General features: G+C 33.8%; 3 protein-coding genes and 1 long non-coding RNA gene across 5 annotated transcripts in view; 3 read left to right on the top strand and 1 right to left on the bottom strand.

Moving 5' to 3' along the window:
* The window catches only part of LOC117683170 (ADP-sugar pyrophosphatase), a 106288-nt gene that overhangs the window by 13926 nt on the left and 70308 nt on the right, over nt 1-22054 (top strand). The window lies entirely within an intron of this gene.
* The window catches only part of LOC105327694 (uncharacterized), a 137310-nt gene that overhangs the window by 87302 nt on the left and 27954 nt on the right, over nt 1-22054 (bottom strand). The window lies entirely within an intron of this gene.
* Nucleotides 396-21411, top strand: LOC136274989 (uncharacterized). The gene is made up of 4 exons (XR_010713465.1): nt 396-1846; nt 1962-3346; nt 20809-21135; nt 21305-21411. It is a non-coding gene; the product is annotated as an uncharacterized lncRNA (long non-coding RNA).
* On the top strand, nt 9570-12735 carry LOC136274680 (uncharacterized). Its single transcript, XM_066082097.1, has 4 exons — nt 9570-11525; nt 11620-11829; nt 11993-12258; nt 12540-12735. Exons 1-4 carry the CDS (start codon nt 11238-11240, stop codon nt 12733-12735), a joined length of 960 nt encoding a protein of 319 aa, XP_065938169.1. The 5' UTR covers nt 9570-11237.

Below are 22054 nucleotides of genomic sequence, written 5' to 3'. Positions count from 1 at the left end.
TGTTGTAACGTAACATTGACGTGTAGATACTAATACCATAGCGAATCCTTCTAAAATAACAATAACGTGGAGATACTTATACTCTAGGGAACCGTGGTAACATAACATTAACGTGTAGATACTAACACTCTAGCGAACAGTTGTGACATAACATTAACGTGTAGATACTAACACTCTAGCGAACAGTTGTGACATAACATTAACGTGTAGATACTAACACTCTAGCGAACAGTTGTGACATAACAATAACGTGTAGATACTAATACTCTAGCGAACCGTGGTAACATAACACTAACGTGTAGATACTAATACCCTAGCAAACAGTTGTGACATAACGTTAACAGTAGATACTAACAACGCAGCGAACCGTGGTAACGCAGCGTACTAAAACCTTGACGATTCGTTCTTACGTAATATAAGCATGTAGATACTAATACCATAGTGAATTGTTTAAACGTAACATTAGTGTGCAGTTACTCATATCCTAGCGAATTGTACTAACGTTACATTAACGTGTAGATACTAATGCCCTAGCGAACCGTTCTAAGGTAACATTAACGTGTAGATACTAATTTCCTAGCGGACCGTTGTAAAATAACATAAAAGAGTAAATACTAATACCCTAGCAAACCGTCATAATTTAGCATTAACTTGTAGATACTAATACCCTAAGCGATTCATTCTTACTTTACATAAGCATGTAGATACCAATACCATAGTGAATTGTTTAAACCTAACATTCACGTGTAGATACTAATATCCTAGCGAATCATCATAACGTATCATTAACGTGTAGATACTAATATCCTCGCGAACTGTTCAGTTTGATTTATATTACTGTATGCATAGACCTGTCAGTAGGCCTCTCAGTAGGCCTGTCAGTAGACCTCTCAGTAGGCCTGTCAGTAGACCTGTCAGTAGGCCTATCAGTAGGCCTGTCAGTAGACATGTCAGTAGACCTGTCAGTTAAGATGGTAAATCACTGATATATAAGGATCCAAATTTTCTTGTAAAACTTTTTTTATTTACGCCCATGCCTCGAATTTTTTATGCTTTTATGCATCAAAATATTAAACTACTCTCGCACATTTACCTAACGCAATTAAAGTACGTTTCATTGAAAGTCACGGAATTTGGCAGACTTAAAGCCAATCTTCAATGACTCACTGTAAATAGTGCGCTTACGACGTATGGACGATTTATTGACGATTCTGATCGTGATCACTTTCACAGGAAGTTACGTCATCACAAACAGGTGACTACTGTTTCAGACCGTTTACACTATCTTTGACAAGCCGAAAATTTACACGCTAGAAGTGTCAAAATCAATTACGTACGTTTTGTTCGGATACAAAGTACCAAACCAAATTTATTTATCTAGAAGAAAATTATAATTGAAGTTTTGTTTTCACGAAAAAAATTTAAATGTCTTCCCACAAATGCAATAAGCTCAATTTCATTAAGTTTTGGGAAGATCGCAATGGTTATAGTAAATATTGAATGTAATGCTGCGATATTAGTAGAAACAGCGGCGAGATGAGAGGGAGCGCCTCAGTGATACCAGCGATTCTACCACGGGAACGACACAGCCAATGACAAAGTGCAACAAACGACTGTACATTAGACACGCATTTCTTTTCATTCGTTTGAACAAGAGAACGACAACTAAGATATCACCGTCAACTTACGCTGTGACGTCATATTCTATAGTCTGCCGTTGGAATTAATGGTTAACATTGCATATTTACGCAGTACTTATGATAAAACCATGAGTGTACATGAAGTTAAAGCTCTACTCTTGGTGTTGTGATATTCGGGGATGCAAAGGATCACCTACTAAATCACTGTAAGTATGTGTAATATACACATATGTATATGCTTTTTTAAAAATGATAAATTTTCAAATTTGAATATTGATGGTTGTCTTAACTTACGATGACGTGTCGTATATGTTGTTTCAGCTTTTATCTCGGCGTTCTCTCTCCCTAACATATTTTGCGACCCTGCGCGGCGTGTTAACGATGTTATGAAATGTTACTGGGATATGTTGACGGTTTGGTAATCAGGAGAAATCATGAAAAAAGATATCTGTTACAAATCAAAGTGATAATGTAGACCTGCACAAGATCAAGTGTTTGCTGGCATGGATAGAATAACCTGGATGTGTATGTACGATCATCCATAAACTTCTTTAACAAGACTATCATCAACTGATATAGAACTGATATTCATCTAAATCAGTTTTATCGAATTTATTGAATGTAAACAAAAAAATGTAAAATATCTTACATTTAGTCAAGATAACCTGGTTTATTTGAAATTGGAAATAATATATACCTCTGCAGTCTTCTTTATATGAACCTTGGAAATATATCGGTTATATTGATTACAGGTGGCGTGTTTCTTCGAAAATTGCATCAGAATTTTAAAATTTGATTCCAACAAAATATTAATATTTGTTACGTTTAATAAAAAATGTTTTGCATACGAACATTTTACTAAGAAATAATAGAGATTAAATTGTTTAACTTTCTTCTTTAAATAGGGAAACAGTCTCTGGCGTTGTCATTTTTGGATGTTTTATCAAATCTCCATCAGTAATAACGGGTTAGAAATTCGCTGTAGCACTGTCATTACAGCAGAGGCATTATTTATGTAGCAGCGACGCGAAAGGACAGCTAAGATACACTATCGTACTAATAAATAATACATTTAGTACAAACCAATACATCCCCGCAATGAAGGAATGGAACTTCATTAGAACCGTTTTAACAAGAGCTTGAACTTTGGGTAGCTGTGTCAAACAGCAATGTGACGTATGCCTGTCTATTTCATCGCTAGCCACTCAGCCAGGGCTCTTTGAAATCAACAAGATGTGTGTGGCTTTTGAGGTAAGACTACGCATTCGGTACACATTTCGCTTGAACAGCGTCATTTTTAACTTATTTTGACGCAAGGACAGATGGCTACGCCCTACTGATCTTGTTAAAATGGTTCTAAATTTGCCATACCCCGAACTTTGCAAGACATAGTACCTTGTTCTCTACGCATGTAGAATACCAGAGGCTCTCTGCAATAATGGAATTATGGACCTTCCTGTATCCCTTACTCCGAACTGCAGGGTCGTGTTTCTCTATGTTGTGTAGAGCTGGGGATCAGAGCGGTGGAAACCTCAGGTCTCCCGCCGCTACATGTACACTCGGGGAATACCTGGCGGTGTTCGCGTATCCGACATGACAGAGCGATGTTTGCTATTCACGATAAAATCGGTTTCCTCTCTTCCTCGATTCAGAAGTCGCTACATCATGTCAGATTCGGTGGTTGGACTGTTCACTTAATATACGAGGTAACACTGTGTGAAAACCCGTTTAGTTATAGATAATGAGTGTACTTTTTAAAATTTCAAATTGTATTCTGATTGAAAATTATATAATCGTTAGTGTCAATTAAAAGTGAACTACGGTGCCTTACAACCCCCCGATAGTTTTGGTTATGTTTTGTATCGCGAAGGCTGGTTAGTTAAACTTATTAAATAATTTTAGATATACTGTCGCGTCTCTTTCTAATAAGCTTATTTTTTAAAATGCGTTTTCCTTTATAAATCAGAAAAACACAAGTTTGTCCCGTTAACTATTAGATAATAATTGGCCTTCAACTCGCCGCCATTTTTAGTCCACGAAGCTCTACCGGAGGCTTATCAAGTTTAAACCTACAGTTGTTTAAAAAGATCAGTTAATTACTCCTAACTGGATGTTCAATTCTTATTCTTAGATGATCAATTATGTTTAGAAATATGTATAATATGCATTCATTTCGATTGATTGCTTCCAGTCGAGGTACAATGGCCCAAGCTTAAGATGGCCCCAGTCATAATGTCCTTTCTGGTATAATATATTTCAACAAATAATTCATACAACATGAATGTTTTATTAGAAAGGACAATGGTCATTGATTTATATCATAAGCACTTTAAATAAAAATGTAGACAATTAATGTTTATGGCATTGTATATACCGGGTACATGTAGGTTTTGTTTTATATGTATGGCATTGTATATACCGGGTACATGTAGGTTTTGTTTATATTTGCCAAAAATATCAGCTGTTGCTGACCACACTATTTGAAAAAAAATATATAGCAAATGCTAATTAAGTATATTAACGTTTTATATTCATTTATCATTCATTTTTTTTGAAAATTCTAACACAGTTTGTTATCCGTTCGTACCGTCTGTATTGTTTACATTAACTCCCCGGTGAGCTCAGATGTCGGACGGCAGATTTCTTTTTCTGACGTCTAATAATACACGTGTGTTGACAACGTTAGTCTTCACATCCTCCCACGCGCGTGAGATTAACAAGATAATCCCTTCTCGAAGGAGGAGCGACAACATTCGACCGTACAGATATATTGTACGTAGAGAAGAGAAGCAATTTTATTTTCTAAGAAGGCTAATGTACGGGGGGGGGGGGCTGACTGATTCCTCACTACAAGTCTCAGGATATATAAATCTACAATACATGTCACTGCGCTGAACAAACTAATTCATCAGCGATGGTACTTTAAGGTTAATCAGCCTCCAGAAACAGTGTGTCTCAGCTTCTGTGTACAATGTACTCGCATATAATAGGGCCGTTATAATGATAATAATAGGGCCGTTATTTATTACGTCGGCTCGGTGACCTCTGCTTCTACCGGGTTTATACAGTGCAGTGTGCTGCAGCTTTCACAATGAATTGAAATTGATTAAAGTCTCAAATTATTCTTTAAAATCACTCGATCTCGCCTCATGAACATAATAAATATCGTCAAATAATAATCAAAATGTCATCATCATCATCATCATCATCGTCATTATCATCATCATGATCCCTTACACATAGCTTCAACTCGACCGAAAAACAAGCATGATTTAATGTTTTTCACAGGTCGTCCATCCGAATTATTTTTCAGAACGGGAGCTACAGACCTGCGTCTACATTTAACCCTTCTCACCTCCGCTATTTATTTTCAGACCGGGAGCTACAGACCTGCATCTAAATTTAACCCTTCTCACCACGGCTATGTATTAATATTATCGAAAATCTCGCAAACCGAAATGTACTGCTGCATGTATACACGACTTTGACACCAGCGGCCCCTAGCTTGTGGTTAACGCGGTGCGAAGAGTGGGGGATAGTTTCATGTCTAGAAAATATTCTAAATATTTAGCACATTAAACATCAGAAGATATTTTAAGAAGTCGACCAGTAAAGGGTTTGGTATAGCTTTCTTTCTTTTTTGTATTGCCTAAATGATTTCAAGCTATGAAAGAGGTAAGCTTTTTTGATAAATTATTGGGGGGGGGGGTCAGAAAAAAATATTTTAGATCAATACATCCCTTTTTAGAGATTTCAACATTTTACATGTATATTCAGCATGAAACAAACCAAGAATGCTGAGAACATATTTGTATTTATTAGATTTTATAAAAAATAAAACTCCGAGCAAGACAATTTTTGACACATGCGCAGTAAAACTTGATTGATTACCAACGTCAATTTTTTGTTTCAATTTCTTTTTTTTTTCATTTTGAAACAACCTAGAAACTGTTTTACGAAAACTTCAACACAGTCTTCAAATACATGTAATTGATAATGATTTTTTTTAATATTCCATATGTTCATCTTCTTGTTTTCCTTTGAAATCAATCTTTCCATTTTCAAATTTGAATTATTTTAACCCGGTTGTTTAATCGAAAAAATTGTGAAAGATTTCTAAGGTTTGATTTTATTCTTATTTATATAAAAATGTTAACTTCATAGAACAATATAAACTTAAACTCGGTTCGTCAAGCTGTATTGATTTGTGAGTTTCTCTGAAAGCCCAAGCAAAACTAATATGTGAACGCGATTCTTTGTACCTGTACATCCTGTACCCGCGGTCTAGAGCTAGCTTTAGATACTAAAATGAGAAGAAAGAACCAGCTATAACTATTGGGCAATAAAATAGGCGCAGAACAACAGCTCTATTGTCATTACAGCATTGTGCCTCCAATCGACATCGAGATGAGATTCAGTTCAGTTTTCTTTGTCTATACGATTACTCTGTAGCATTGGTTTTTTTTTCCAAATTGATATTTAGATGATGATGTCGGAATATAACAAAGGACGACATTTTTTTAACAATTAATGGTTAATTCACACACCCCCCAAACATTTCCCTTTGTTATCATGGTATTTCACCTGTCAGGTGAGATATTTACCTTTCAAAAATAAATTCCTACAGGAAAATAATTTTTTTCCATAGGAAAAAACAATATTTCTATCGGAATACAAGAGCTTCTTATAGGAATTTCAATTCCGATAGGATTTGATAAAAATACGATAGGAACTTTAAATTTCCTATAGGAAAACTACCTGAATCAAATTCCTACCGGAAATAGCTTTCTCTAATAGGATTTTTAGAAAATCCCTTAGGATTGTCAATATTTCCTGTAAAAGAATCATTTCTCCTATGGGAATTATTATTTTCCTATGGGATATTAATTTTTAAAGTTAAATATATCGCTGCTGTCAGGTGAAAGACGCTAAACATAAAAGTGGTTGTATACTATCTAGACAATGGTCTATCATTTGGTATTGAGGATTTTACGAAGCTGCATCTTGTAAGCGGGTGCACCTATCCGGCATGGGTTTTTTTTGTTTTTGTTTTTTTTTTTTGTTTTTTTATTTCCGGAACCAGAAGTGTTCATATCATGCAAGATACTTTTCTTTGCAATTCTTTCCCACACACGGCATATTTTTTTCTTTTATTCTCTTCACTACATAATGTTTCGTGGCGTAGAATTCATGCATTGATATCGCAAATTTAATCATTACTTGAATGTACCCCGGAATTAATCATTACGTAGATCTTGAAGAAATGCACTGGGAAATGTTCTTTTTAAACGATTTGTCAAAAGTTTGAATTGTTTATCTTGTGCAGGTACCACAAGGATAAATTAGAAATTGGAACTTTTAATTGACATTTCGATTCACTTTTTTACGATAGAGATAGGACAGAGATACTCTATCTTCAAAAGAAATTACAAAAACAGTTTCTCTGGATAAGATGCTAGTAGATCATAAACTCGTTTTCTTTGAAGTTTCCAATGGAATTTTATGATGAAAATATACGACATCAGACAATAGTTTAGTGATTAATTGGAATTTTTTCTTTGAGAGTTGAGATTATGTCACTGGTCTTAATTGTTGCTGATACATGTATATTGCAATTGGTTTCTGACTAGAAGCTAATCTCTCTCTCTCTCTCTCTCTCTCTCTCTCTCTCTCTCTCTCTCTCTGAAAAAAACCCAAACAAGAACAGGAACATATTCCTCCTTGAACTTCTCTCAGTCTGCCTTTTAAATGAAGAATCTGATTAAAACCAAATGCTAGATCCGAGAATAGCTATTACTTCATTTAACGAATTGCTGTATTTTTATCCACTTCTCGCACAATTCAAACAAATACAAACATTCGATGCAATAAATTAGTTTAAGAAATAAAAAAGAAAACTGTAAAAACGTTCTCTCTTTTTGTTTGATTAATTTACTATTGCCAAAAAATTTTTTAACAACGAACACGCGGCCATCTTTTAGACCCTTCGCTGACGTAATCAATGTAGTAAACTGTATTAATAAAACCCAATCAATGAGGATGTAAGTTGGTCTATCAATGATTCTGTCTAAGGAATCATGATCAAAAGTATTGTAACTGTCCAGATAGGTTTTGGGACAAGTAGTAATTTATTCTATAAACAGTGCAGGTTAATTACTAAACTTGTCATGCAGCCCCATCAACATCAGCCCCGTCACGTAGTACATACTTTGAAAATCTTATACTTGTAAATGTAATATCATTAATGCATGCAGTGACTCAAATAGTATTCATTTATCCTCCCGAACATCCTCTATTAAAGTTATAACTCAGCTATTTTATTAATATGGTGTCAACTCCCATTACATGTAGTTCGAAGCATTCGCGAACTGGAGCAGAATTTCATTTTTGTGTATATTTTAGATTATATGGGAGATTCAATGAAGTATTATAAAAGTGTCATTCTAAAAACAGATTAGATAACAATTACATGTATACCCCTGTGCCGGATAATGATGCAATTTAAGCTGCATGTATCATATGAGAGACCATTGCTTAAAAAAAATTTAACCACCTTTGTGGCGAAGTTATCTCACCTGTCAGGTGAGATAATAACCTTTAGAAATTAAATTCCTACAGGAAAATAAAGAACTAAAGCCATATATGTATGATTTTGGCCCTGTATATCCGTAAAAATCAAACTTCATTACTTTGAAGCCAATTTGTTGTTTGGTACTCATGACACATTTGTCTTTACATTTCCGCCTCGAAAATTTTTCGGGAAACACCACGGACGCTTTTATATGAGCTAAAACCGGACACGGTATGGTAAAATCAGCCAATTTTTACAGATACGCTCAGTTATTTTTTTTGATTTCATATAGGCGCCAACCTTAAACCAAAATAAAATTTTACATAGAGATACATTGATGAAAATCGAATAATAATTAATCGGTTTTGTGTTGGTTTAAGTGTGGCGCCATACTTTATTTAACTATTTTTGAATACCTTGACGCAATCCGGATTTGCGTTTTATACTTGTTATGACAACATTAATTGAATTTATCCCCAATTTCAAATAGTTAAACTCTTGGATATCGGAGAATTCTTGTGTTTTAACGTAAAAATAAAAATTCGAATCTCTTATTCGCATTGATTCCGACGAACGAGTTACCACATTAAAAAGGGATTTTCCAGTATGCTAAAAATAGATATTCACTGTCAACACAACGATGGATCTGTCAAACCAACAACCTTTTACCCCCTGAAAACAAGATGTGAAATTATGAGATATTGGCGTGGTAAGTATTTGTTTCTTTTTATTAAACGTAGAGGAAAACTATTGACAGCGATATTTAAGGTGAAATTAATACTGCTGCTGTCGTCTGCGGCGCGGTTTCTTCTGCATGTCGCCATTTTCGGCTTGTGTCTGTACTATATCACGAAGCGTCAAATGCAATACACAATTTAGAAGATCGAATCAAACTAGTACCTAGTTAATATTGACTTATTTAATCAAAGTTATTGCTTTTGTTTTTTACTGAGCCCATCAGCACCCGGATTTGCTATTGTATGAAGCCTTTCTCACAAGGACAGTATCATGGATAGCATGTAACATATTTTAAAAGTTCAGATGATATGAATCTGCATAATAAGTGCCTTCAAGGCTAACAAATTAATTGTTATATAAATATGGGAAATTACATAATATTATTGTTGTGGAATGTTGACAGCCCCTAATTTTGAGAGTTACCTTTCTTGGAAATAAACTTTTTTTGCGATGATTTTTTATATATATTTTCAGTATTTCTTATCACCTTCAAAAAAATGATAATCAATAAAACAAATTAACACAATAATTTGTTATTTATATACTTTATAACATAATTAAGAATGGGGAAATCTGAATAAGGTTTATATCTAAATTGCATATTATAATATATTCAAGTTAGTATTTTTCTAATCAAACAAATGATAAATATCCAGAGGTGGATCCAAAGGGGTGTTATTAAGCAAAATTAAGCAGTGATATCAAAATCGAAATGTCCTGCTTGTAAACAATTCAAAGTTCATTCAGATGAAGATCCTGGTTTAAAGCTAATGAATTTTAAGCACACAAGGTATATATATGTACACTTGTATATTACATGTACATTTAACTATTACACTAGAGAACAATAACAGATTAGATATATAAGAGGAAATGTATTTCATAAACTAATAAGTAAATAATGCTTTGTGAGATCATCACAAATAAATGTTTAAGATTGAATATAAATTAATGATTGAATTCAGATTTCCCCAATGAATATGTGCAATTCACATTGCACTTACTGTAACGTTAACTGAAATTTTAAAAGATAATTTTTTTTAGTTCAGTTTGATGTGATTTAAATTGTCTATACGACATACTGAAGAACAAATATAACTATTTAGCTCCAGAATAATTCTAATGTTAAATGCACATGATCTAAAGCCAATTTATAAACGCAACATTACTGTAGAAAATATTATTAAATATAACTTATATGAGTTACCTGGTACCCATTTTTTTTTTATTATTTCACAGATAATGCCAGGACACAAAACTGAGTACTTCAATTGTGTTTTGTGTTCAACACAAACAAAACCTTAAGAAAGACGCCGCATCGACAAAAGCATAAGAAAATATCTGAAGAAAACATTTCTGTTCGAAGGAAAAGAAAATTCAGTCATCTGCAGTAAGTGTAGGAACATCTATAACAGAGAAAAGTCATGCCATAAACCCACTGAAACTCAACAATCTGTGAGTTCATCTTCTCAAACAAGTGACAGAAGACAGTTATCTAGTCCACCTTCAGTATCCTTGCAACTTCTTTCCACAGCAAAGACTCATGCATATTGCATCGTTTGTAAAAAGCCTGGACCAAAACTTGTTGTTATATCCGCAGAGTGTCGCACAGCCGTGTTTATTCAACACAATGTTTTGATTCCATCTGGAAATAGATGCTGTCCCGCACATGTGAAAGATGGACTTTTAACAAGTGCAGCCATAGAACAACTTCCAACAACAGATCATGCATTTGTCAACAGAACCGCCATCCTTAGTTTACTGCAGCACATGCGCGTTCTATGCCAAAGAAATGAACAAACCCATCTTGACTTTGATGATCTGCAAACTCTTACAGATTCTGATTGTCTATCTCTGCTTGGACTTAGTATGGACAATTTCCAAATTCTTTGTGACTGTTTGAAAGATCATGTTAAACAGACACCATCTAGAAGTTTACGAAAATCTACAGCCATATTTCTATGCAAGTTGAAATCTGGATTATCAAATCAAATACTGTCAACTTTATTTCGTACTTCAAAATCCAGTTTAAGAAAGCAATCAGTGCTGTTAGAAATGCGATGATGACTTGTTTTGTCCCATATAATCTTTGATTTGAACACATCACAAGAGAAGATGTAATCAACGACCACACTCGCCATCTAGCCCAAACATTGTTCGGCGACATAGACAAGAGTCAGGCCATACTGGTTTTAGATGAAACCTATATATACACCGCAAAGAGCAACAACTTCAGATATCAACGCCGCTCTTACAGCATCCACAAAGGAAGGTCGCTCATCAAGCCCATGGTAATCGTGACAACCACATGCTATTTTGTCTCGATTCAAGGACCATACCTAGCAGACCATAAAAACAACGATGCGTCAATCCTTGAACATATCATGAAAACAAATGCAGAGGACATCAAAAATTGGCTAAGTGAAGACGACATTTTCATCGTTGACAGAGGATTTAGAGATGCTTTGCCCCTGCTTGAAGATTTAGGCATTCAAGCAGAAATGCCTCGATTTTTAGAGAAGGGACAAAAACAGATGAGCACCAGTGATGTCAATAAGAGCAGACTTGTTACAAAGGTAAGAAATCTGAAAAAAAGAAATATTATCAATGCACCATGTTTTATATACAACTACTGACAAAAATTGTATCTCTGATTTTATCCTTGAACAGATAAGATGGGTAGTTGAGTCATCCAATGCCAGAATCAAAAGGTGGCGATATTTGGACCGTACCCTCCCTACAAATCAGATCCCTTTCGTTGGAGATTATGTCAGAATTGTATGCACCCTGTCAAATAAGTTCTTCCCACCTCTGAGCAAAAGTCCCAGTATAGAGGAAGACGAGGCAGACGCAGCTAAAATGCTTTATCTGTCTAAACAGGTACGACTAATCCGGGTACTTAATCAACACTGAAAAAGGAGACATATTTTATAAATCGTTTAACATTTTACCGAGCTTATCTCACATAGGTAAATAAAATCAGATATGTGAATTTAATATGAAATGTAAAATTTAATGGATTGCTTAATTGTATTTTTAACAGGTAAATAATCTTCAACGATTGGTTGAAGATAATGGTCTAAACAGAAGGCCAACTCAGTGGCAGCCAGTCCCCGAAAATGGAATAGAGAACTTTCCCACCCTGGACGAGGAGCAGTTGCGGAACTTGACTTGCGGGACCTATCAACTGAAGCTTTCTCGCAGCTATATCCAAGAGCATATTGATGGGGACTGTGACATTTGGTTCCATAAGGATAATGACAGGCTACTGCGGGTAAAGATTCAGAGTCGCCACACATCATCAAAACAGTACTGTGGAATCATTAAATTTCGTGGGGGCCAATTTTCGTGGATGACTTAAATTTTACTGGTTCGTGGGGACGTAATTTCGTGTATTCATATATATCTACAAAAGGGAATATGACTTTATTACCCTAATTCATCAATTCGTGATGGATGTTATTTCGTGGATGAGAGGTACCCACGAATTCCACGAAAAATGAGCCACCACGAAATCTAATGATTTCACAGTACTTGGTCTGTATTGAGTTCTCTGACTGTTCGGTAGATGCATGGTACTGTACATGCAGGGCAGGTGCCAGAGTAGTTGGTATGTGCTCCCATATAGCGGCCATCATTTGGTACCTGTCAAAAGGAAGACATGAGGGAGGGAAGTACGGTGTGTGTGATAGAGGTGAGCATGTTCTTGATGCAGCAGACATTCCACCACCTGTTGATGAGTCTGACAGTGATGCGAGCAGTTGTGACAGTGTACCCGAGGAATGAACAGTTTGTTGTTGTTGTTGTTTTGAGGATATTAATTATATAATGTTTAGAATTCCATTGTATTGAAATGCGGTACATGTAGAAGTGTGATGAATTTGAGAGAGAGAGAGAGAGAGAGAGAGAGAGAGAGAGAGAGAGAGAGAGGCAATGAATCCAATGATAAATATAAAGTACTGTATTTTTTGCCTAGATGTATATATTTATTATTAATTGAAATTGTTCCTGCTCTCTTTTTCATTAAATTTAAGAGTTTTAAATTTATATCTAGTACATAACTTTTTAAAATACATAACTTATATACTTAGAATTACATTTATCTGACTGTTTTACTACTCATATGTCTTTTCTTTAGAAAAATTATTCTTGATATATTTATTATTAATTGAATCGAAAATATTTATCTTATGATAATTGGATTTAGATTTGTTTTCTTGTGTATTTCATTTTTTTTTAAAAATTGTAATTAACTTATATAATGATAATAATGGGTGTATATGCTGTACAAGAATATGTAAATAATCGTCATTTATAATACATCCAATGACACAAAAGATAGAATTATTGATATGTACATGAATATTATTTTTCAATGTTATTGTTGTATTTATGAATAAAATCAAATCTAATTTCAACAAAATTATTTTGAAAGATTTTTCTAATTTAATCAACCTTTTATATTTTTATCTACTTCCAAACCAAGTTCATATTTATGACAGTTGCCATGACGTCACGACGTCAGAGCGCAGAATTCCATGGTATGTTTAGAGGCTTGTAAATATGAAACGAATAGAGATATCGACAAAAAGTAAATTATTCTAGGAAGCAAATATTGTGACCATTAATCTCACAAAATATGACTAAGTTTGGGAACAGGGCCGAGTTTCATAGTTTCTGGCTTTAGAAATTAAACTCCTGCAGGAAAATAATTTTTCCTACAGGAAAAACGATTTTCCTAATGGATATTTAGCATTTCCTATCGGAATAAAAGAACTTCCTAAAGGAATTTAAATTCTGATAGGATTAGAACAAAACTTCCATAAGATTTTAAAAACCAGTAGAAAATCTTAATTTTCTAAAGGAAAACTACATGTCTGATTCAAATTCCTTCAGGAAATTCTTTTCTCCTCTAAAAAAAAAAATTCTATAGGATTTAAAAAAAATCTATAGGAGTTTTTTCTTATGGGAATTATTATTTTTCTGTGGGATATTAATTTTTAAAGGTAGATATTTCACCTGTCAGGTGAGACACACTTAAAACAAAGTGTTTATATACTCTCTTGACAATGGTCTATCATTTGTCATAGACATGTATGGATTTTTACAAAACTGCATCTTAAGCGGGTGCAAAAATGTCAGCTTGGCATGGGCATAATTATCAGGCACAGTGTTTTAAATGAACTGTAATAGTCCCCTAGATTTATTTCGATATACTGTCATAGTGTACAACGTCATATTTTCGAGGTGTTCACTCTTTGTCTGAGAGGCCAAAGAAGTTACGAGTGAACATCTGGGATTTGTCTTCCATCAATTGATACTTTGACCCATTGAACAAAAGTGAAAGTTACCAAAAAACAAATATTTTAGTTTCCGATTTATTTTGATTAAATGTCACCGAGATTAACGAGTAACGTCGTCTCTTGGAGCCCCTCAAGGCAACACTTTACACTGTCTCCAAAACAGCCCTCCGGATTGAACGAAGTCGAAATGAAAAATCTAATTCTTGAATTTTTTTTTCCTTGGACAAATATTAATTCCGTACGTGATAAATCGATATCTTGTAAAAAAATTCAATATTAGTATTGATTCTGCAAGGTCAGAGTCTTGTTCGCAGAACTATTTTCATTTATCAAACCAACAAAAAAGGGGGAAATCTAATTGATGCATTTATCTGTAAAATGTGCATTCGTTTTTGACCGGAATCACTTCAGATTTAAATTGGGTTACTTTACATACATCATTGAAATATCTTTAAATGCGGTACATGATAAAACCTTTTATTCCATTACTTTGGTTTTGTTTTCTTGAATTTTAAGATCGAAGACAAATTACCAAAATCATTTCGTAAAAATTCATTTTATGCACGTACAATATAAAAACAAATAAGACAAAATACCAAACATTTTCACGGAAAAAAATGTTAATAATAATACATGATAAAAAAATTACAATAAAACCACAAACGCTTAAGTGCAGATATTGACAACTGCCAAATACTGACAGGTTTTATGGTTGAAGACAGATTTATGTTTTATAAGAAACGCAAGCATTAGTTTGAAACCGAAAATAAGTGTTTAAAATTAGCTAGATAATCTGCACGAGCCCTGTTTTTGGCGATAAAATGCATCTCAGTAAACGTGTTCAAAGTTGTTTTTTGGAGTGAATTTAACCGAATATCTGAAACAGTGTTTTCAGCTGTGCAAACACAACAAGGGCAAAAAAACATTTTGTGTATTGGACGAGTTCCCTTATCTCTCTCTCTCTCTCTCTCTCTCTCTCTCTCTCTCTCTCTCTCTCTCTCTCTCTCTCTCTCTCCATGCCATGGATTTCATTGTTATGATATCTTTATCTTTTTTTTATTTCTTCTAACAGTTACATTTCATCCGTCGGAAAAAAAAAAGCTCTTCAAGCATGAATCTTTATACTCGTGAATTGTACTGAATTAAAGGCGCGTTTTATAGAGACTCATTAAACAAATTTTAATTTCGCCATTATATGTGTCTCCATCGACACAGGAGTTCTAAGTATAGACTGGATTTTTCTTGTTCCTAAAATGATCCCATGTCGACTGATAAATATAGAGTAACATTTTTTGAGGCAAAATTACAACATTAATGTGCAAAATTTAAAGTTTTACTCAAAAAATCGTTGTAGAGAGGGTATTTATGAACCTCTTCATATTTTTCAGATATTTAGATCTTCAAAAAATATGCAGTTTGGCAGCTCTTCTTAGTGATTAAAAAGATATAGTTTTATACTTGTTTGCATACTTTGTATATTAAACAACATTTAGAACCACATATTAATTGCTTTTTATCTTTTGGCAATATTCTTGGTCAATTTGGGTATAAACAGGTCAGTTCAAGAAATGTTACATTCTTCTCCTCAATTGCACAAGGTGGAAGTACATCCCTCTTCAAAAAATATCAAGTTAAACACAGGTATTGTGAGTGCCCTTCATTTTCGTCACTAATCTCTTAAAGTCACTTAATACTGAAAAATATATGTCATTTAGTTAAACATCATAATGTCTTAAAATATCCTAAGTACACTTTAAAATCACTTTAACTGTTTGGCATTTTCATTTTTATCACAATGCAAATTTCGTCATCACTTCTGATATGGACTTAGCCAAAAAGTATATCAATTTATTCGTTTTTTGCCATTCCGTTAAATCAAACAGACAGAGCGGGATTGCTCCTAAATCCAATCAAATATGGAAGGAGAAACATCCATACCAAAACATACTGGACCCATTGTGTTTGATGGAATGGTCGTTCCGCCGTTCCCGCCACTTTTACAAGATGCCAGGAAACGATTCGAAGAAATAAAAAACATGGAATGCCGGAAAGACGACGTCATTGTAGTCACTTATCCAAAATCAGTTTATTCTAATTATTTTAACAATAGCACATTGACATAAACAAATACTAGGTTTACATAACGATTTTTTAAAAGTTCAAATTAATATGACTGATCATTCAGTATACAGAGGAGACATATCTAATTATCTTGATTTTTTTCATGCTAGTAAACTGTAGAACATTTCAAATTATGAAATGGAAAAAAAATCATGATTGATGAACATCGGATATTAGTGGTAATAAATAATAATTTAAATGAATTTTGCTGAGTGTAATGGAACGTCCTAAAGCAAAAACAAAAAAACAAAAAAATAAAAAAAAACAAACAAACAAAATAAAACATTATGCAGTATGTACAAAAAGTGGCCTTATTTTTGGTAAAAAGACATCGGGTTGAAAAATAAGTGGGTCTCGGTCATCAACAAAAGAACGTAAATGATAGCAGCGTGTATACAGATTGACGTATTTATCTATTTTATTTAATATTTTAAGGTCAGTAACCTGTTTAACATTTAGAAGGTTATAAAATAGAACAACTTTATGGTTTGTGAACAGTGAATATTCAGTGGTAATTAATGATTATTAAAATAGAGTTTGCTTACTGCAATTGAATCTCCTAAAGCAAAAAACAGTGTGTGGTATTTATAGAAATGACCTTAATTTTGGATTTAAAAAAAACAAACAAAAAACAAAACAAACAATCATCGGGTTGAAAAATAAGTGGGTCAATTACAAAAGCATGATATTTCTGTGACCAAATATAACATAATTAAAATTTGAAATTCTTATTTGTTTTCTGAAAGTCTAGCATACAATATATAGAAAAAAGAGGAATTTGTTAATATATAATCAATAAAAGCTTCTGACTAAATAATTGCTTGATTTTTTTAGTCATATACATCTACAATATATATCGTCTTAAAGCTTGTGCATTTGAACGTTTATAGACTAGCTTAAGGGTTTCAAAGATTTCTCCGAGGGATACTTTAGCATAGATTTTTGCATCTTTGAAGTACGAGCAAATGAGACAAAATATTGTTGTTGAATAAATTGTAATAGTCTTGTGAAAGCTGATGACAAGGCCTGTAAATGTTTATTTATTTCTATTACGATTGTTTATCAATTAAACGCTCTCAGTAAAAGGATTAATGTTTTAATCCATTTTTCCCCAGCATACATCTGTTCTATTGAATATAAGCTTCATTGCTTCTTAATAGAACGGGGTCATTGTTTATACAGAGGTGATAAAACTTATTAAAAAATATGCCTAAACGTAAAGCAAAATGTTATTCTGTCATGAGAGGACAAGGACATTCATTCTATTCTACTGACCTAACGTCAGTAGTTTGATTGTGTAAAAATTAATTTCTGAAATATAAGACCAATGCATTATGAATATTTGTACGGTGATTTGGCAGTCAGTGTTCAGTGTTCTCATTAATAAAATGCTGTTGATAGATTTCAAATAAATAAAAACTGGATGTTTTTCTTTGTATGGGTCATTTACTTTTTATTTTTTTATATAAATGCGCTAGAAATCTTTCTCCCTTATTGTTTTCTAATATAAGATATTGATGATACGTTTGCCGGTTTGGTTTATATTGTCAAAAAGAATTCAGGATGCTGAGCAATGTCATCTTCGCTAGCCAAGGGTTTTCGGTCCACTCTGCTCCCCATAAACCCTTGGCGGATTTCATTACGAAAACTCGATGACAAGCTCCGGTTTATGATTGGCTGCAGCTGCGAGTAGCTGATCCAATCGCAGTGCTGGTAAATATAAACACAAGTGTGATCTTTGGTAAAACATTCGGTGCTTTCAACAAGTTGAGACACAAGTTCCGAGTAAAGTGCCTCCCCAGCGATGGTCAAACCAGATCGCTTTAAAAACCTATATATATTTTACTGTGATTGAACATAGTTCTACAAACTTGTCAAGGCTCGCGTGATAGCATGGGAAGTAAACATGGCGAATGTAGAAGTTGCCTATCCCGTTAGTATATACGTTAATTCCTGCCAATGATTATTACTTTTAAGGGTTCAATGAGCTGTGTTTTATTTAATTTCTTTGGTCCGCAATATTCACGACAACGATACGTGATGTTTTCACATAAATCGGCGACTTTTTCACTCCTGGTACAGGAGTACCAAAACACTATGAATAAACATCCCGTGCTTTCCCTAGGTTATAACTTAGTTAATTCGTATTTAATAACATCGTTAATTATATGTATGTTCCGATATTCAGTAGTCAACATGTTTTCAAGTTGTATTAATGCCGCAGTGTGTATATGACCCGTTGTTTAATTCGATTAAAATGTAAATATGCAATGGGCGCAACTCAAGTTGCTCGCTAGATAGCGCCACTACATCACCGAGTTTTCGTAATGAAATCCGCCAAGGGTTTATGGGGAGCAGAGTGGACCGAAAACCCTTGGCTAGCGAAGATCGAGCAATGTGCGTTTTTTTTTATGTAGCACATATAATATCCAAACTCATAACAAGTTATAGCAAAACTCGTTTAGAACGAATTTCAGGGGACCACAGAAAAAACTTCGTTATAGCCGTAATTCGTTATACGTTTATAGCGAATTCGCAATTTTTTATAGCGAATTCGCTATAAAACTACACTTAAGCTGACAATTCTTCAAACTATTGTACATTAATAGAGACCATCGTCAGTAAAAAGAAATAGTCAATACAATATTTTACTTTATTCATGTGATTGTTCAATTCAACGATATTGTGCGTAATATCTAATCTGGTGTTTTTTTTAAAATGTTTTAACTAGCAAAAATAAAGAAATAAAACTTATCATTATTCGTCATTTAACTTCATACCACAAACTTGCAACCGGATACATGTCTGGCAAATTAAAAATAGAACAAATTCTATTTATAGGATTTCTTTTTATTGTGGTAGACAATGAAATTGTATACAATTTATTACCATTTCTTTTATTGTGGTAATCAATAAAAATAAATTAGATTTACAAACATAGATACATGAACATGTGTTCACGGCATAAACCGGTTTTTATCTCGGGCATTATGCCACGTTAAAGTAATCGTCGGGTTTTAAATGCTTTGATTTACTGGCGTGTATTAATTTTTCAATTTCACACAGATAAGTAAAGAGACGTTCTGGGGCATTTTCACTTCTTTCAAGACATTGCCTCAACGAATGAATAGAGTTAATGCCATCGTCCAGATTTGGAAGATCTGTCGATTCTACGTGTTCGTCATCATTGTCGCTATCGGCGCTGTTTGGTTCAGAGTTAACGCCAAGAATATCGTTGACGATGTCATCTTCGGATCTTGTCTCAACACTTATCACGTTCTCGTACACACGAAGAATATCTTCAAATGACCCGTTGAATCTCAGAGCATACAGCGCTAACGGAACATCATCATCGTAAACACTTTACTATTTACATCACTACACAAGACAAATTTAAAATTCTTACGTACATTTTTTAATAAATTTTGTTGAAAAAATATATTCAATATAGGAATTTTCCCGTATCTTGAATGAATTTTTTAGTGAAAAAAAATTTGTTATAGGAATGATAAAAAACGTTCCAATTTCATCAGCGGGGATCTTAAAATTACTTTGTTGTAACCGTAAATTCGTTATAGCCGTGTTCGTTATATGCGACAATTTTATAAAGGATTATATAAGGACTTTGCCGGGACTTGAAAAAAAAATTCGTTAAAGCCGTAAATTCTCTATATCCGTGTTCGTTATAAACGAGTTTTGCTTTAATATGTAACACCTTCCTTAAATGAAAAAAAAAATAGATAACAATAATGTTGATCCAAGAACATTCTGTTTAGTTACATGTAACATTAACTGCGGGTGGGAATTCATCCTGAGATTCAAAATCTTCCTCCACAAACTGTGAACATGTAAACTTTGTACATCCATTTAAAGTCTCATTTTGATGATGGCAATATAACAATTTAACTCTGTTGCTAAGCGCTTGCAAAAATGCGATGTATATCACTGACGTCAGCAGTGCTGCCCTATCTTGGATGTTTAGAGATAACTCAGCAGGAAGTTAATGTTTTGAACAATATGGCAGCGATAATGGATTGCAAAAAATAGCTATTATCAATGGTTTGTCTTTTTACTGCAAGAGGCTGTGTCTAAATGGTTTTCAGATATCCTTACATGTGTCATACTGACCAATTTGAACTTTTTTTTCATGTTCGCTGCCTTTAAGGTCAGACGACACGTTCCTCGAGAAACCTTTTGTATCTCCTCGTAATAAAGAGTTCCAATAAAACATATTAATTTTGTAAAAACTTTGAAAATGATCAAAATTTACTTGCAATTGGTAATATGTCTAGATAGTCGAGTGGTTAGAACCGTGGCCCCTCAATGCCTGAAGCATATAGGTTCTAGAGGTCGTGAGTTCAAAGCCCCGCCCCGGCGGAGATGTTTTTCTAAGAAGATTGTCATTTACGTACGTTTATTTTCTGTTCTTGTTTAGGCACGCACTGGGCGTGGGAAATAGTAACCATGTTACTGAAACAAAGAGCGGAATACTCAAAGGAACCAATGGAGTGTTTCTTTTTGGAAGCTATGCCAGATTTCAATTTTGTGCATAATTTGCCTTTCCCTAGGATCTTCAACACGCACATTCCTATTCGATGGTTTCCAAATCAGCATATCGAATATGGCGCGAAAATTGTCCACGTTCTAAGAAATCCTAAAGATATCGCTGTGTCAATGTATGACCACTTCAAAAATGTTGGGATGCTTGGCGATGTCGAAAACTTTCAAATCTTTTTGGAAAAGATGTTCATGAATCCAATAGGTAAGACAAAGACAACTATTAATACAGAGAGGGAGCAAGAAGGATGTTTGAAGAAATGTTAATTGGTTAACGTTGGTTGTAGAGTGTACAATCAAAAGATTTTTGTGTTTTCTTCTTCTTACAAATGTCAATTGATAAAGCAGAAATTAAAACATATTTTATTTGATAGCTCAAGTTATGGATGGACGGTTTTAGTTTGAGAAGGACTTTGAAAAAGCAAAAAAGAACGACAAACTTGGAGCTATTATCACTGTTCATAACGAGAGCTTAAAAAAGGTAATTTCAATAAAAAGCTGATGACTCCATTTTTGGCTACTCCATTTTGTGGCTATTACAAAAGCAAATTATTTTTGTTAACACCAGTATCATTGACGTGTTTAGAAAGAAAACCGTTTAGTTATATAGATATATTGGGTTAATTAAAGCTGCATATGTTTTGTGGACTATAAAAGTAGGAAGAAATATTTAAAACAAATTACTCTTCATTTTAGAAATCATGGTATTAAACTTATCTGCTTTATCAACTGCTAATGACGAAGTCGCATAACAATCAAACCTGTCTTGCTGGGGGGGGGGGGGGGATCCTCATAAGTGGCGAAATAACGCGGTCTCATCTTATGCAGAGTTTGTTTTCCAGAGAACGTTTCCTCATTAAAAACCGCAATGCCAATTATTATACATATTTTTAGCACATTTATCATTTTAAAGCGTATATAAATGAAGTTTTATATAAAATCGGAACAAGCAGCTTTCAGGAATTTTGCTTTAAATAGGTCTTACCCTTTATAATGATAACACTTTTTAGAGAATTAATTGACCATAGTATGAATATATCTAAAAAAAACCACTTTGCACTCTTTTTAAGTTTCATTTTAAAATGTTTTGTGTGAAAGTTTTTAATTAAACTTTAAAGAAAAAC

This window comes from Magallana gigas, chromosome 4 (assembly GCF_963853765.1).
Source record: "Magallana gigas chromosome 4, xbMagGiga1.1, whole genome shotgun sequence".
NCBI classification, from domain to species: domain Eukaryota; kingdom Metazoa; phylum Mollusca; class Bivalvia; order Ostreida; family Ostreidae; genus Magallana; species Magallana gigas.
This window is presented reverse-complemented; position numbering and strand designations above follow the sequence as displayed.

Coding starts and splice junctions, on each gene's coding strand:
- LOC136274680 (XM_066082097.1), top strand. CDS start 11,238: ATGGTAATCGTGACAACCACATGCTATTTTGTCTCGATTCAAGGACCA. Junction 11,526..11,619: donor AGAGCAGACTTGTTACAAAG/GTAAGAAATCTG, acceptor ATCCTTGAACAG/ATAAGATGGGTAGTTGAGTC. Junction 11,830..11,992: donor TGCTTTATCTGTCTAAACAG/GTACGACTAATC, acceptor TATTTTTAACAG/GTAAATAATCTTCAACGATT.